Source organism: Camarhynchus parvulus, chromosome 5 (genome assembly GCF_901933205.1).
Source record: "Camarhynchus parvulus chromosome 5, STF_HiC, whole genome shotgun sequence".
In the NCBI taxonomy this organism is placed as follows: Eukaryota; Metazoa; Chordata; class Aves; order Passeriformes; family Thraupidae; genus Camarhynchus; species Camarhynchus parvulus.
Genome location: NC_044575.1, coordinates 13,511,841 through 13,527,467, shown reverse-complemented (window position 1 = coordinate 13,527,467; position 15,627 = coordinate 13,511,841). Strand labels below are relative to the sequence as shown.

Below are 15,627 nucleotides of genomic sequence, written 5' to 3'. Positions count from 1 at the left end.
TCTAATAGGTGCTTTAAAATCCAACCTTTGCTCCCAGCCCCCTTCTCCAGCTTTGTTTCATGATTGCATGGATTTCATGACATCCCCCCACTTTCTTTTTTTCAGCCAGGATGATATCAGCATATGAACACAACTGCATGTGCCTTTAAATTGTTACATTTTAGTTCCTCCGGTTTATCTAGAGCTTTGTGTGGTACTTTATATTTCCAGCCTCTCCTCTAAAAGGAGAATGGAGATAAAAAGTGGAAATATAAAGAGAGAGTAAAATGGCCGGTGTCCCGTGGAAAACGTGAACCAGAGACAAGACTACCAAGGCATCTGGAAAGTCCTGGAATTTGCCATATTCAAAGTTATTATTCAATCTTTCAAAGCAGTGGAGCATGCTGTTACGTGTGTGAATAATCCCATTAACAGATCATTGCCCATCTTGAGACATAACTTGGTGTAACTATGGAAGCAAAAAGGAGGAGTATGCCTGGTTTTTAGTGAATGAAAGTGAAAGCTGTTTAAATGTTTAAAGATGTCCAGAGTGCTGGTAAAGATGGATCTGTTGGAAATGTGTATGACAAATTTAGCATGTCATGGAAATGGCAAGTTATGCCTAGCCTATCATATGGAATATTAAAGTGACTTAGCACTGCCTTCAGCAGTGTTTGCTGTAGCTAAACTTCCATTTCCCAAGGGTTTTTTTCAGCCAAGATCAAGTCCTTATCTTAGTTTACCTTCCCTTTTACAATTAGCTCAAGCACAATGAATGCAGGTGTCCTAGTGAGGAGAAAACTGTTTGGGTCCAAAGTTTCTTGGTGTAAACTGTTGCCAAAGGAGCTCCCATTCTGCACTTTGAGGATTTCAGTCTGTGTTAGACTGTTACAGTCCTGGTGTCTTCTCTTGGTGAGTCTCACACATCCTCAAAGCTTCACCTGCTTAGCTGAGTATTTTCCATTATATCCTGGGTTCATACAAGTCCTTGGGTATTCAATATTTTGATATCACCAGGAGGCTCTGAAAGGAAACAGGATGATTTTCTTATTTTTTTAAATTTTAATTTCCACAGCAGTGGGAATGGGTCACAGTGAGAAGCCATTTGTTTGCTGGATCACAGATGAGCTTCTGATTGTAGTGATGTGAAATCTTGTCAGTTTGTCTTGTCCACATCCCTGTGGTTAAATTTGATCACCGGGTTTGGGGACAGCTGATGTAGCTCGGGCTGGCAGGAATCTTTGGCCCACTTGATGAGTGTAGGAGTTCTAACTGGCAAGTCCATAGCTGTTACAGGAGGACTGGTGATGCCCTTATGGTTCTCTTCCTGTGGCTCTTGTGGCCTTTTGTTGCAGGTTTAAATCTCTTCACAGAGTGCTTGGAAACCCTTGTGAACCGCAGCTTGTTGTGTGGGTGCTCTATGGACTATTCTGAAGCAGCTGTGTATTGCAGCCTGTGACTGCAGAAGGCTGAAAGTGGCAATGGAAATATCTCTAGTTTTCTGTTGCTGTCAGCCCTGAAATGCTTTTGCTGCTTTGTTTGAACTTCCCTGGTGAGGCATGACCTCAATACTGTGCATAGATTTGTGTTTTAGTGATACATTCTTAATAGCTGTTATGAATGAATATGGAAAAAATTCAGGAGTGCCCTATTATATGAAGCTGCAGCAGTTTGTAAGGAGGTGATGGGAGGAAGATGTGTGAAGAGATGTGGATAGCTCTGGTATGCTGAGCTCCTGTGTTAAAAGGATCAGGGGGCCATTTAAACCTTTGCCAGGGCAGATTATCCTGTGTTGTACTGAAACCATGCACAGGTGCAGGTGCTAGACTACAGGTGTGGGGATGCCTGGTTTCCAGCTGCTGAATCAAAGCTGTCTTCAGCCAAGAAGGAATTTAGGATGTATTGATGGATGTTTTTCTGTTAGGTTACCCTGCACAAGGGCTATTTCTAGGCAGATGAGGGCGTTTCTCAGAATGGGTCAAGGACATCAGTGGTTTTCTGAAGGACAGCAAAGATCTGTAGATTTGGGAGAAGTGTTAGACTGTGTAGGGCAGGGAGGAGGCAAGAGGCAGCCTCTAAATGTCAATTTTTAATGCCTGCTCCTGTGAATTTTCATGTGAAAGGAAGCATTAAGAATTTTTTATATAGAACTTCATATTTCAAGCCTGAGATTAAGCATTCAGTGTGAATATCCAGAGTTCATTTGAAAAGTAATCATTAATGCAGCCATGAACTGAGATAGCCTAGATGAACTCTTTCATCTAGTATTTATGAAGGAGAGTTCAAAGCTTGCCTTGGTACCAAATAGAGACTTCAAGGAGATAACACTAGTGCATGTTATTATGTTAAAACAGGAAAATTGATATAAAGATAAATCTGAGTCTAGTGAAAATAAGTAAATTTTAATGTACCTATTTATCTGAGAAACAACCAACCTGTTTTTAGAACTAATGTACTTATTTCTTTTATTGCTAATTCTTTCCACTTATGTGGCTGAGCAGATTGATTAAAAAGGTGCTAAAAGGGAAAAATAACATGCTCTGCAGTCTCAGTAGCAGTATAAAACAGCACAGGAAAAGCTACACTGTCAGGCAGGAAGCAACTGGAAGTGCTTTATGCAATGTTGCCGGATTTGCAGTACTCTGAAGGCTATGAACTTGTAATTTTGAGGACATTCTCAACTGTCTGTGCTTTGTTATACATGAGGACAGAAGGATGATGTGAAGAAAATGCAGAGGAACCTTTCAGAGAGTGGTTTGTATTCAAGCCCTTGAATATGTATGTACCTTCATCTGTATTCTGTGAGGGACCTGAGCATGTGTTTTGGGTGATTTGCTGCTGTGTGTACACTGATGCAGACTGCTGTGTCTACAGTTCAAAGAGCATGAGCAAACCAGATCTGCATGATTGTGTAGAATCTCAAACAATGTAGTGTACTGTTGTTTGTCTTGTTTACTTAGGAGCTGTCAGAAAGTTTTTTCTTAAAAATCTTCTCTCCTGTGTCTTTTTTTCCAGCTTTCTAAGCTCCTGTACTGTGTGGTTCATTCAGGTTGTAACCTGGTATAACACAGGATGCATGATTTTATATCTCTTACTCCTGAATTCCAAATGGTATTGAACCCTCTGGACTTTATTTGATGTAGCATTTGCCTGGTGAAAAAGTGAACAGTTGCTATGAAGTCATCTGGGACAATGTGGATGTTCACAGTAGAACAATTGAAATGCCTTTTGGAGGCACCATGCTCAGAGCATGGCAAGATCCAGGTCTTAGGAAGCATTGTTAGTATCTTAGAAGAACTGGAAAGGCTTTCCAGAATTGTACCCTTCTTTCTACAAAAGCTGTAGAAATAACTCCTGCCTTTTGTGTGCCCTCTTCCTGCACTGAGTTTGGTATGAAATACATTTTCTGATGCCTCAGCCACTTCCATGGCTGATGTACTCTGTCCAGTTGACTCATCACTGTGTATGTTTTCTTGACTTCTAATTAAAATCTGTCCTAGTCTAATATTAGACCAACCCTCCTCGTTATATCACCCTTCATTCTTAAGTAATTCATCCTGCAACCTCCTTACTCTGTATGACTAATGTCTTTTTCTCAAATATTCTTAGAACATTTTAAAATACCATCTATTTTATAAGCAGCACAGTAGCAATACCTCCCATTACAATTGCTCAATGCTTTCTGTCATAGCTCAGTGCTTTCTTTTCCTTAGGATTTTGACGAGACTTTAACCTTTGGCGGAATTTTCCATGCATTGGTGTTTGCCTCAGCCTGAAATTTCCACTTGAGGCTGGGGTTTTTTTGTTTGTTTGCTGAAAGTATAATCAGGATTTCATAGAAAAGGCACATCTAAATCAGCTTCTGTTAGTTTCTCTCACAGTAAAGACAGATTTATGTACTTTGAGGTTTGTTTTTTGTTTTTTTTAAGGATCCCTGAGCAATTGTTTTTTGGCTGAAAAATAGAAATTATTGACTATTAGCAGGAATCTGAGCATGGGATGGGGAATACTCAGCAAACAGGAACAAGTCTGAGGAAGGAATATGTCTCAAAAGAGCTGAGAACTGCATTGATGAGCAGTGAGAAGGGTGTTGCTTAACTTACCTTTGAGCATTCAAGAAATTTTTCCTAAAAGCAAAAATTAATTTATCTGGTTTTAATATTTTTAAATTAATGTTCTCCACGCTTGAGTACTAACAACCACCTGAAACTTGTCTCCCTTATTGTGGCAGAAAAGAAAAAGTTAATTGCAATGATCTGTGTTTGTAATCTGAAACATTTTACATTTATGTTTTACAGAAATAGTTTACATTCTGCTAAGGCTTCTGTTTGGTTTTGCATGTGTAAGTGATTCTTTGCTGGCTTGTTCAGTGATAGAAAATAGAATCTGTGGGTGGCAGGTGTTTTGTTGCAGCTAAGCATTGTTGCTGTTTTAATCCTTCATATATGCTTGCACTCTTGAGTTGCACTGGAGCAGTACCCTGGTGGGATGGTGCAAAGGTTCATTTTTGTTTTGTGAGTCCTGGTGTTTCTTGTTCATGTCTGGGTCCAGACAGAGCACCAGATTCATTTGAGGGAAGGAGTTTTTTCCCCCAAAAGGCTGAGTTGAGAGAAACCTTTATTGCCTCTGTGTATGTTTAGTGCTGCAGACTGTGTGAGGATCTGGGTCTGTATTACCAATTCAAAGCTTGCCTTCTCAGAGGCCTTGCAGCTTGCTGATGTTTTTGCCTGTGGCACTTGATACTTTTGGCTTCTGAGAGCTGAAATGCTTTAATTCAACTACAGTCCTTGGGATCAATACAGCAATGTCTGGGTAGGGCTTGAGAGCCTGTGGTAAATTAATGATCTAACTAGATGTTACAAAAATTCTTTCTGGCTTTAGATTTCATAAAACTCAGTTTCAGTTCCTGTAGTTAATATAAAATAGAGCAGCCTGCCTATCCTTTCTCAGTCCACTAATAGGGTTCTGTACAAGGGCAGTAACCTGGTCTGATGTAAAAGCCTGAAGCTTAGTGTATATTCAAATTTGTTATGTACATCTTTGCAGCTGCAGATATTTTTAGCAGAGATCTATATAAATTGCAAAGTAAATATACTAACTTCAGAACAAGCATGTTTTTTAAACCTCAAACTGTCTTCCTAATCTAAGATACACTAGTAGTTTTCTTAATGAAATTTATTTTTATCCTTTAACCTAACAAAATGTTGCCACTATGTTAAAAGGCCTCACTTGTATTAAATGTAGTATGTGACTGTTTTCAGCTTTTCCCTGAACTGAGAGGAAGCTGCAAAGGAAAAAATCTTTGTGCCCTTGAGAGAGAAGGACAACTAATTTTATCACTTAATTATTTTAGGGGAAGGATTATCAGTGAACTGAGGAAATGCATCTGAAAAACTTGGAGTGATTGGAGTGAAAGATACCACTGCCAGCAGATTTCCAAGGAAAATGCCTATACTTCTGTATATGAACTGAGGTTTCCAGTTCATTTACAAACTGCATTATCACCTCAAACTCCACAAACCAGCAGTGCCCACCTGTGTCCCTATCAAGACAGTTTAACAGCACCCTAAGGGAAAGGGAGGTGTTCAGATTTCCAAGGGTTTGTGTTTTGGCATCTGCTTCTAAACCTCTCGGTTGTCACCTTTGGGTGGTGTGATAATACCCCCTGCACCTGACCCCTCTGTTGGGCAAGGAGAGGTGTGTGTACACAGCTGACTTGCTGGACTGGATGGTATTTTCCCCAGATCCACATCTTTTGGCATATAAATGTGATGACTTGAGTTCAGCTCTGGAGAGCAGTTTGAGGCTTGGCTGAAGCGTGTGCATAACTCAAGGTCACTGCAGGTTTCTTTCTGGGCTGGAATATGGGCTGATACTTCTAGTTAAAACCAACTTGAGGACTTTACCTTCTGCTGTGTGTATATAACTTTTTAAAATTGTAAACCCAGAAGGGACAGGCGTATCTGCAAGGACCTAGTCACTTCATTAAGAAAATAAAGCTGTCACTTTTTATGATTTTTTTTTAAATTCAAGGAAAGCAAAGGTAAGAAGAATGTTTATGGACGATATCCATACAGGAGAGTGGTGTTTTGGGTGTCAGTCCTGCAGCAGTGCACTTGGAATAATAACCCTTGGAGAGAAGGATGAGCCATATAGTGCTGATTTCATTTAAAGTTACCTTTCCTTGGCCAGCGTGTGATTCCTGTGAAAACAAAGCAGTGCATTTCCAATGCTTAATGGCAGTTGAGCTGGTGCTCCTGACTGACCAGCTGTCTCCTGAGGACTATACCTCTGCTATAGTAGTGACAGAATGTAACTTCTATCAGGAAAACATAAAACTCTGTTAAATGCAGGTCATACAATGAATTGTCTAGGGCAAAGAATGGGAATAGAAAATAATTCTCTTTTCTGTAATCTTTTATGTACAAGAATAAGCTGTTTTGTTTGTGCTTCCATTAACCTAAAATATGTCCTTTAGTTAAACAAAGTGTATTTATTGTATGCAGAATATCCAGGTTATGCAGCTTTACTGACATGGTTTATTTACAGCCCAGGCCACCATCCAGATGTTATTCTGCTAGAAAACAAGTTAATGAAGAATGAGTTCATAGAAGTACACTTCATAGAAGTATAACATAATATCTTGAGCTAGTTTTTAATGTTTTTATTTTGTTCTGTTCCCAGAAATAAGTTTTCACCAAGCTTTTGAAGCTGTAGATAAGATGCATTTACAAGTTCTGGTTTTGAATTGGCATCCACATGTTTCAGGAACTTGGTGAATAAGTAATCCTGAAATGTGTTTTGTGTTTAGAAGCTGGCAAGGTGTTCACCTGGGGCAGAGTGGACTACGGGCAGCTTGGAAGGCACGCGGTGGTTCCCAGTGGGCAGCAGAGCACAGCATCTGAACAGTGCTTGGAGCTGGGGAACACCCCTGTTTCAGTTCCTTGCCTAAATGGAGCATCTCAGGTAAAGAAGAAAATTATAATTTCTACCCCTCTCCTTTTTTTTTTTTTTTTTTGTGTCTTAAAATAATCAGGACAGTTTCCCAATAGAACCCATCCAAATGCTGCAGCACAAGCCCTTGCTTGCTCTTCCTGTAAATTCAGAAATTAGTAAGATTCAATTATTTCTTTCAAAAGGCTTTTGCATTCAGGAACTGATATTTTCCTTGGTGGAATCAACCTTAGCAAAAGATTCCAAGTTCTCTCAGGTATCAATGTGTGCAGGTGTAAGCTGTGCCTGCAGTGCAGCTGAGCAGAGGAGGTGGGACTTCGCCCAGGTGTAGCACTACTTTTGTCTGAAACTCCAGACCAGCACTCCACAAATCACAGCTGGTGGTCCCTCTGATCCATGGGGGAGACTTGCACAGCCATGTAAACAGTTCTCTTGGCTTCTCTGTATTGCAGCTAAGAGTGGAAATTCCCAGTACTGTGGGGGCAGGAACAAAAACTTGTGATGTGTTTGAGACATGTGGTTGATGGCTGATCCAGAACTTCTGCCCACTAAGCTTACTCTTGATCTCTTGTGCTCTTTGAGAAGTCTCCAGTTTGAGTTGTAGGGTGAGTGAAGGAGGGGACGTGTTCAGGAAAGCAGAGATGGGGGAACAGGCAGAAGATGGGCTTTGTTTGAGGTGCAGCTTGTTGGCTTAAAATCAGATTATTGATCTGTCCAGGTGCCACTCAGAGTGTAGTCATCCAGGGCATTAAACTTTGGTGAGGTATTAAAGAGAACCTGTGAAACTTCTGAAGAGTTGCCTTGTTCTAAAAAAGGCTGAAGAGTTTCAATCAACCAACCCAAAACTTCTCCAGCCACATGGTCCAAGTTGCAGAGCGCAAAGGCAGGGACAAGGAGAGGGAAGCACTGCTTACTTTCGGAGAAGACCAGGTTTGAGACCATTTGATGAACCTTAAGGTGCACAAGTCCATGGGACCTGATGTGATAAATCCATGGGTCCTGAGGGAACTGACAGAGCAACTGGCTAGGCCACCATCCATCATACTTGAGAAGCTGTGGCAGTTTAGTGAAGTTCCCACTGAAAAAAGGGAAACATAACCCTGATTTTAAAAAAGGGAAATAAGGAAGACCTGGGGAACTACAGATTGGTCAGTCTCATCTATGTGCCTGACAAGATCATGGAACAGATCCTCCTGGAAACTATGCTAAGGTATATGGGAAATAAGGACAGCCAACATGGCTTCACCGCAGCAAATCTGGCCACCATCCTGACAAATCTGGTGGCCTTCTATGATAAGGGTTACAGAAATCGTGGATGAGGGAAGAGCAACTGACATCATCTACTTGAACCTGTGCAAAGCATTTGACACTTTCCCACATGACATCCTGTCTTTAAATGGAGAGACAAGGGTTTGATGTGTGGCTGACTCAGGGGATAAATGCTGGCTCCATCTCTGCAGTCATGGGGTTGAGGTCAGTGGGGAGTGGTGTTCCTGAGGCACTGGTACTGGGACCAGTGCTGTTTGTCAGTGACAAGGACAGTGGGATTGAGGGCACCCTCAGCAAGTTTGCGACACAAGCAAGCTGTACGATGTGGATGACACATGGGAGGGAAGGGATGCCATCCTGAGGGACCCTCTCTGGGGCCCCAGAACCCATGATGCTGCACTAATGTTTAGTCACTTTTAACTCCTCTGAGCCTCAGACAGCTTTCTTACCCATTTTGACACAGGGGTCCCTACTTTTTGTCATTAGTTATGTATATACAGCTCCATTTGTGAAGCTGCTTCATGCTGGTTTTCATCTGTGCTGTGTGCAGTGTCTCAAATACGTTGTTCTGTTGTTTCTCAGACAATACAAAGCCAAGGCAGCTGCAGCTTTTGCACAGTGGAACTTACCCTTGGCAGGACAAGTGATCCATGAAAGTGAAGGGATGTATTCAGATAGATTCGTTGAAAAGAAAGAGAAACAACAATCTCATCTTTATTCTGCTGCCCTCAGCGCTGTTCCTCCTTATAGACCTGTGAGAGACCTGATTTGAGTGATTAGCAATGGCAGTGTTCTGGAGCAGACATCATTCTTTGCAGAGATAACAGCACAAAGATGACTTAAGAGGATCATCTGCATCCTGGGATAAGCTGTGTTGATGAAAAAAGGAAAAACGGATAATAAGGACCTAAATTGTTTCACTTCAAGATTACAAAATAATGCTAAAGCTAGAATTTATACTTGAAAATGCATTAAATTGCAGTATGTAGGCTATGTAGAGTGAGCTGTTCTTTGTTAACACACAAGCTACCCCTTTTTCCATTTGTTTTCATATGGAGATAGGATTTGATTTGAGAGCTGAATTGAAAGGAATATAGAGATGAGTTCTTTTCCATGTTTACCTTGAATTAACAATTCCAATTTTTGTGTTTAATGCAGAGAGACAGTTTAACAGTTGAGGATTATGACTGATGATTTTTATTCATGGTCTATTTTTATAAATCACTTTTAATGATTCAACTGAATTTTTGGCAAAGCTGTGGTCTGCTGATTGCCTCTGCACTTCAGTTAATATTGTTTAAGTCAAAGTGGAGAAACTAATCTAAGGATTAGAGGACAGTGTAAAAGACACACGGGTTTAGCTCAAGGACGGAGGAGTAGATTTAACCTCCTGTGTTGCTCTGTGTCTCCATGCCCATGGCTTGCCTACTTTCTCCACCAAAGACCAGGGATTCTCCTTTCTTTGAACTGACACTGTTATAATGTCTGTCTGCCACTTCAAAACCTGATTTTTGAAGTGTTGTGAGTGACCTCTTCCATTGTGAGTTTGACTTCAACTGAAAACATTGACCTTGAGAAATAAGAGTACTTTTTTCCTTTAAACTGAAGCAAAGGAGGAACAAAAGCCAGAGCTTTAGATAATTATCCACTAATCTGAGTGTGTCTTCCTGGCAGGTTGAAAAGCATGGAGGTTCCTTGTGGTATTCACATTCTCTCAACAGAGAGAGACAGAATTCTCTCTCCCAGGATTTTTCCTGGGGGAGGCTCTGAAAAGCTCAGAGAAGAAGAGAAAACAATTCTTATTTTCACTTGCTGCGCCTGTTGTTTGGCACATGTGAAATGAGTTATGGAGCTAGTTTAGCTAGAGTGATTTGTTAATTGGACTCTGCTGGATTGACTGGCCAATTGTGTCAAAGCTGTGTTGTGACTGTCATGGGTTTTTCTTTAGAATCCTTTTAGTATATATAGTATCTCATTAGTATAGTTTTAGTATAGTATTAGTGTAATATAACATAGCTTAATAAAGCAATTGTTCAGCCTTCTGAAATCATGGAATCAGAGCACATTATTCCCTATGTTGGGGTCATCCTGCATTGATAGTTCCAGCTGTTGAATGTGTTCAAAGTTCTTCCATTTTGCCACTGCAGGTCTGTTTGCTGTTTTCTTCTCAGTGCTTCAGTGCCTAACCAACATGGAATAGGCCAAGGCACTGAGAAGTTGTTGTGTGAGGCATTTTTCAGGCAGTGCTCTTGTGTTGTGGGGCGTCCTTGATAGGACCTCTTCAGAACATCTGACTCATCTGATGTGCATTCATCCACCGCTCTTCAGATGAAAGGACAATTAAATACAAATGGCCCGAAATATGATGAGTCTCTCTATTTAGCAAATGCTACAAAGATCTGGTTTAATGTTTCCTCCTTGTCAAAATGCTTTTCCAGTCTGTTTGATATTTTTGGCTTTAATAGCTATCATTCTACTGTTTGTGGTATGTTCAGCATGTCATTCACATTGCAGCAAACATTTGCTGCAGCAATAGACAAGTGAGAAGTGTCTGTGCAGTGCTGAATGTTTCTTGCTAAGCTGGATGGAAGGAAGGGCTGCAATTATTTTGGATATGCATGGCTTCCCATGGAGCCATGTTTTCATCATGTCCTTTTCTACTCAAAGCAAACTGTGCTAGATCACAATTTTCTGGGGAGGGATCTCTGAAATTTCAGTTGGGAAATTAAAAAATAATCATCACTCAACTTGCATCTTGATGGATGTAGGGACCAGTTGTGTCAGGGAATGAGCATAACTGATAGACTGGTGACAACATGTGCCTACTGTGTTTATCCTGATCCTACTGTGGTCTATGGTTCTAATATGCATGTTCATGCAATACAGTACAATAGAGTTTATTCTGGATCCTCTGTATGGTTCCTTTCTTTCAGGGTATGACACCATAAATACCCATGTTCTCATGGTGCTTTGCAGTCCAAATTTATTGCTGTTCTTTTCCGTGCAGTTGCAGTAAGATGTCATTTTTGTTTAAGTGTTAGAAAGGTAGCTTTGGGTTTAGCATATTCTTGTTTTTCTTCCTTTTCCCCATTCATGTTGCAAACTATTAAGCAACTGCCTACAAGACAAATTTAAGGTATCTGTATGATGACAATTAATTGCTTATATAACTGATAGATTAATGTATACACATTATTACCTTAACATATAGTTACAATAATATTGAAAATGGAGCCTTTTGGTTTTAAAAAAAATGACAACTGTTTGTGACTTATCAGGGAAATTTGTTAAAGGCCTCTCTGTAAGTAAACCTATAGTTGAGGCTTTAAGGGATATCAAAAGAAATAACCTCATATTATTATATGTCATCTCTGTGCTCTGTGTGTGGCTTTAAAATACCTATTTGTTTGACTGGCTACTGTGTTTTTATTTTGAATATTCAGAATGAGAAGTTTGTGTTTTTGTGGGAAAGAAACAAGTTGAACTTTCCTAAACCAGATTTTTCTGCTCAGAGTTTGAGAATATGTGTGAAGTAACTGATCCAATAAGCTGCTTAAAAAAAACCCCACTTTGGGTGTTAAGGAAGGAGGTAAATGCAAAAAAAAAGTTGAAGTGATGTGTAGTTTCTCACTTGCTAAGCAAGTAATACTTTGGTGTGTGTTGTGAGTTTTTTGGTTTGGTGTTTTTTTTCCAGTTATGAACTGGTGTCTTTTATGAGTTGGTCTTGATCCATGTCTTTTGAGAAATGGCATTGTTGAATTTTCCTTGATTGATTTTGTTATGCTGTTTCAGAGATGCAATGATGAAAATTTTAATATAGAGATGGTCCCTTTAATATTCTTGCATCAAGTTCTTGGCTTATCAATTAATTTTAAGAGACAATAAAGGAAAATAAAGGCCATGGAGAAGTGTACTCCGACTACAGTTCACTGTGTGAATGACAAATTGCAATTAAGGATGAAACTAAGAGACCAAATGGTTGAAATTATTATTAAGGGGGGAAAACCCAAACAGGATGTAACAGAAGATGGAAACTACAGTCTGCATACAAAATGCAGCAAGTCTGTGTTTGATTAGGTGTGTTTGTGTGCTTTGCATGCCCTGTGTAGGAGAGTAACACCAATCTTGGCAGCACTGCAAGAACATTGAGAGTTCACAGTCATGTCACAGGCAATGAGGGAACAGGATTTATTTCTTAGCTTAGTCAGTTCTCTCTGCTGTTCTCCTAAGCAGAAAATTGAGAGCAGAACCAAACTGCTGCAACCCAAATGCCACTTTTTGCCTAGGTAGCCATCCCACTTTGTGCTTTTCTTATCCCATTAAGACATGACCGTGGTTTGTGAAGAGTATCTCATGGCCTGGGTAGGGAGACATTTAACATGCACAGCAAAGTCATTTCTGCAAGTTAAGAATAGCAGTGTGTTAGGAGCAGAGCCTAGCTCACCAACTCTGGGTCTGTAATTTTTGGAAAGCAAAGAGGAGGTGATACTGGTTTCCAGCACTGTCCTTCCTGCCACCCCTACCAATTTCCCTGCAGCTGGCATTGCTTGGAGGGAGCTGGGAAAGCAAAGTCACACCCAGGGAATGGCAAAGGAGAACTCCCGCGCTGCCTCTGCGTGCCAGGGAGCACATGCTGTGTGGGTACACACTAGAGGCTTTCCAAGTAGCACTTCTGCACATAAGGATTGGTTTAAAATGACCAAAATTTCTCTGCTGGGGCTGTACTGCAGCAGTGAGGTGGCAGCCAGGGCCAGGCTGCTTTGCAATCTGTATGGGAGACCAGAAAAGGTCGATTTCCTGACAGATGGGGTGGTGTAGGAGAGGAATGACATGGGATGAAAGTCAGGAGGTGGAGACCCACCCAGCATGTGATAACTGAGGTGTTACAAATGTGACTCTGGGCAAGCCTTAGTCTTCATAAGTCATAAATTAATTTTCAGTTTGGTGGTGTGTTGCAGTTAGAATTCCAAATGAGTGTCTCACTTGGAGATCTCTGAAAGTATCAGGAAATGAAAATGGAATAAAACTACTTGCAGCAGTAGCCATGGCTTGTGCAGACAGGCATCAGCTGTCTGTAGTGAGGCCCCAACCATGACACCAAGTTTGCAGCTCTATTTAATGAGCTTATTGGTAGCAGAATTGCTAATCTAAGTTGCCTTGCAACTCTCTGATCTCTTCATGTTTACTGCTTTCCTTAACTTGAAAATACTGGCTGGGTCCCATCCTTCTGCATGGATTGTTCCAGTAACAGTGCACCATGACTGCAGCTCTGAGCATAGAGACAGCTTGTGATCCTGCTCCTTGGAAGGATTTCTTTGCTCCAACCAGTGCCATAAATGCTCAGTAATGACCTTCAGATGCATGCTGCAGTTAGTGCTAATCAACCAGGGGCAGTGCTGCAGAATTACTTAAGAATGTACTGAGTTTTGAGACAGTCTCTGTGAGCAGCAACCTTGGAAGTGACAGAACTCCAGCTCTGCCTCACTGGTGTGATTTTGGTTGCCTCATTCATCCATGAGAAGCCTGAACAGAAAGGTTTCAGTGTAAAATGCACCCAAGCTAGTTTAAGGTGAATCAGATCTAACCTAGGGTAAGTGCATGGACATGTTCCAAGTTCAAGCGAAAATATGGTTTGAAGCTAGAGGCTGGTGGAAAAGGCCCTAAAGCATGCAGTTTTTCATTCTCAATTTGTCATTAGGACTGTTACAGAGAAGAGATTAACAAATCAATGCAGGCTAAAACGAGAGAAAATCAATAAGAAACTGTAGTGAACTGGAACAAAGCTATCAATTTGCAGTGTTCTCTGCAAAGAAATCTCATCCATAGCTCCTTTTATGGATGGAAAAATAATGCCAAAATGATGATGATTTGAGGTTAGAGTAATTGTTTTTTACCTGGCTGACCCCAGAACTTTAGGTCAAGAAACTTCTGGTGTAAATGCTGCTTATCTGCCCTATTTCAATTGTGTTGATGAATTTTATTGGCAGGTTCTGTAAGACTGAAATCTTATAGAAAAATAGTCAAGGAGAAATACATAATTTAAATTACCCTCACAGGAATTTGATCAATCTTTTTAATGGTTTACTTTTTTGTATTAGTGGAAGTGACTTTGTTAGCTGCTCATTGTTTTCCTGTCTCCTAAAGAAGAATGTTACTGCTTCAAAGTTGTTCTTTAATAGGTAGTATGCATTCTGTAGGCAGAGAAATGCAAGTATGCATTACTGGGTGTGTTACTGCAGGTGAATGAGATGGGAGAGAGCTTAAAGGTGCCAAGACTACCTGCTTATTTTGTTGTAACATTAGTCCTTTCAAACCCATTTGTCACTGTGGGGCCATAAATTCACCAAGGCAGTGCCAGCAAACAGACTGCTTCTCCCTGCTTTTAATTTAGGGGTTTTGGATTTGGTTTGAGCCTGGGTTGTGCCTGTACTTTTATGCCTGTGATGGTGTTTGTTTGTGTTTGCCTGATGTTTCCAGCTTTCACTTACCAACAAGTCACTCAAGCTCTGGGCCCTGCCAGTCCCTCTGGCCTTTGTGCTAAGGTTATAAGGTACTGTAAAGCTACTGTTTAATGAAAGATTGAGCAAAGGGAGTTTTGTGTTTCTGCTGTGAGGCCATGGCACAGCTTTCCAAGACTGCTGTACTGGGAAGCCTGCTCAGTGACAGGGACCTGTTTGTCTTCCCACCTGGTGGCTCCCTTGCCTGTTGGCTGCCTTTCTCTAATTTAAACTGAGGTTGTCAAGGGCAGGAGCTGCTTCTGGACTCTGTTTCTTGGATAGTCTTATGCAGTCCGTGGCCTTTGCCCCAGCATTCAACCAACAGAACCTTTTTGTGGAGGGAGGAGGGGGAAGGGGAAGAAAAAGTAAATGTGATTCATCTAGTCCTGTGAGGACAAAAATGCTAAACTGTCTCCTGTTTTAAAACCTGCCTAAGGGCTTTTTCTTGGTCTCCTGGCAGTTGATTGCTGAGGCCTCCATAAATTCAGTGGATTTTGCATGTCATCAGATGCCAGCAAAGACTGGAAAAAAACTATGCCTGGCAGTACTTGTTTCTTGGTTATAGCAAAAGTAAATAAAAACCTTTAAAAAGAATTTTAAAAAAATCATTCTCAGAGAGAAAAAATTTGATAGTTCTTACCTTAGAAGTATGATTTTGAAAATGCCTCCTTCTACAGATTGCCACTTCAACTCCCATTTTTACAATTCCTCCTTCCCCTCCCAGGTGTAAAACTAATGTGATCAATTCCTTCCTTGGTAACAAGTGCATCAGGAGGCAGTAAGGAGTTTTTAGGATGCATTTGTTTTGCCAGAACATTGTTTGGCATACTGTTGTTCTCTTAAGTGTTAAATTAACAAATATCAAATAGCCAGATTTCTTACTGGTGATTGCTTCAGTGGAAATCCCTTTTGTCCAGCTTTTTAAATT

At 40.7% G+C, this 15,627-nt stretch overlaps 1 protein-coding gene across 3 annotated transcripts in view; it reads left to right on the top strand.

Annotated features, from left to right (window-relative positions):
• Positions 1-15,627, top strand: part of SERGEF (secretion regulating guanine nucleotide exchange factor) — a 141,964-nt gene that overhangs the window by 22,542 nt on the left and 103,795 nt on the right. For all 3 annotated transcript variants that reach the window (XM_030950397.1, XM_030950398.1, XM_030950399.1), the window contains exon 9: positions 6,791-6,945. In XM_030950397.1, coding sequence (XP_030806257.1) covers positions 6,791-6,945 — 155 coding nt within the window. The remainder of the gene's footprint in view (positions 1-6,790; positions 6,946-15,627) is intronic.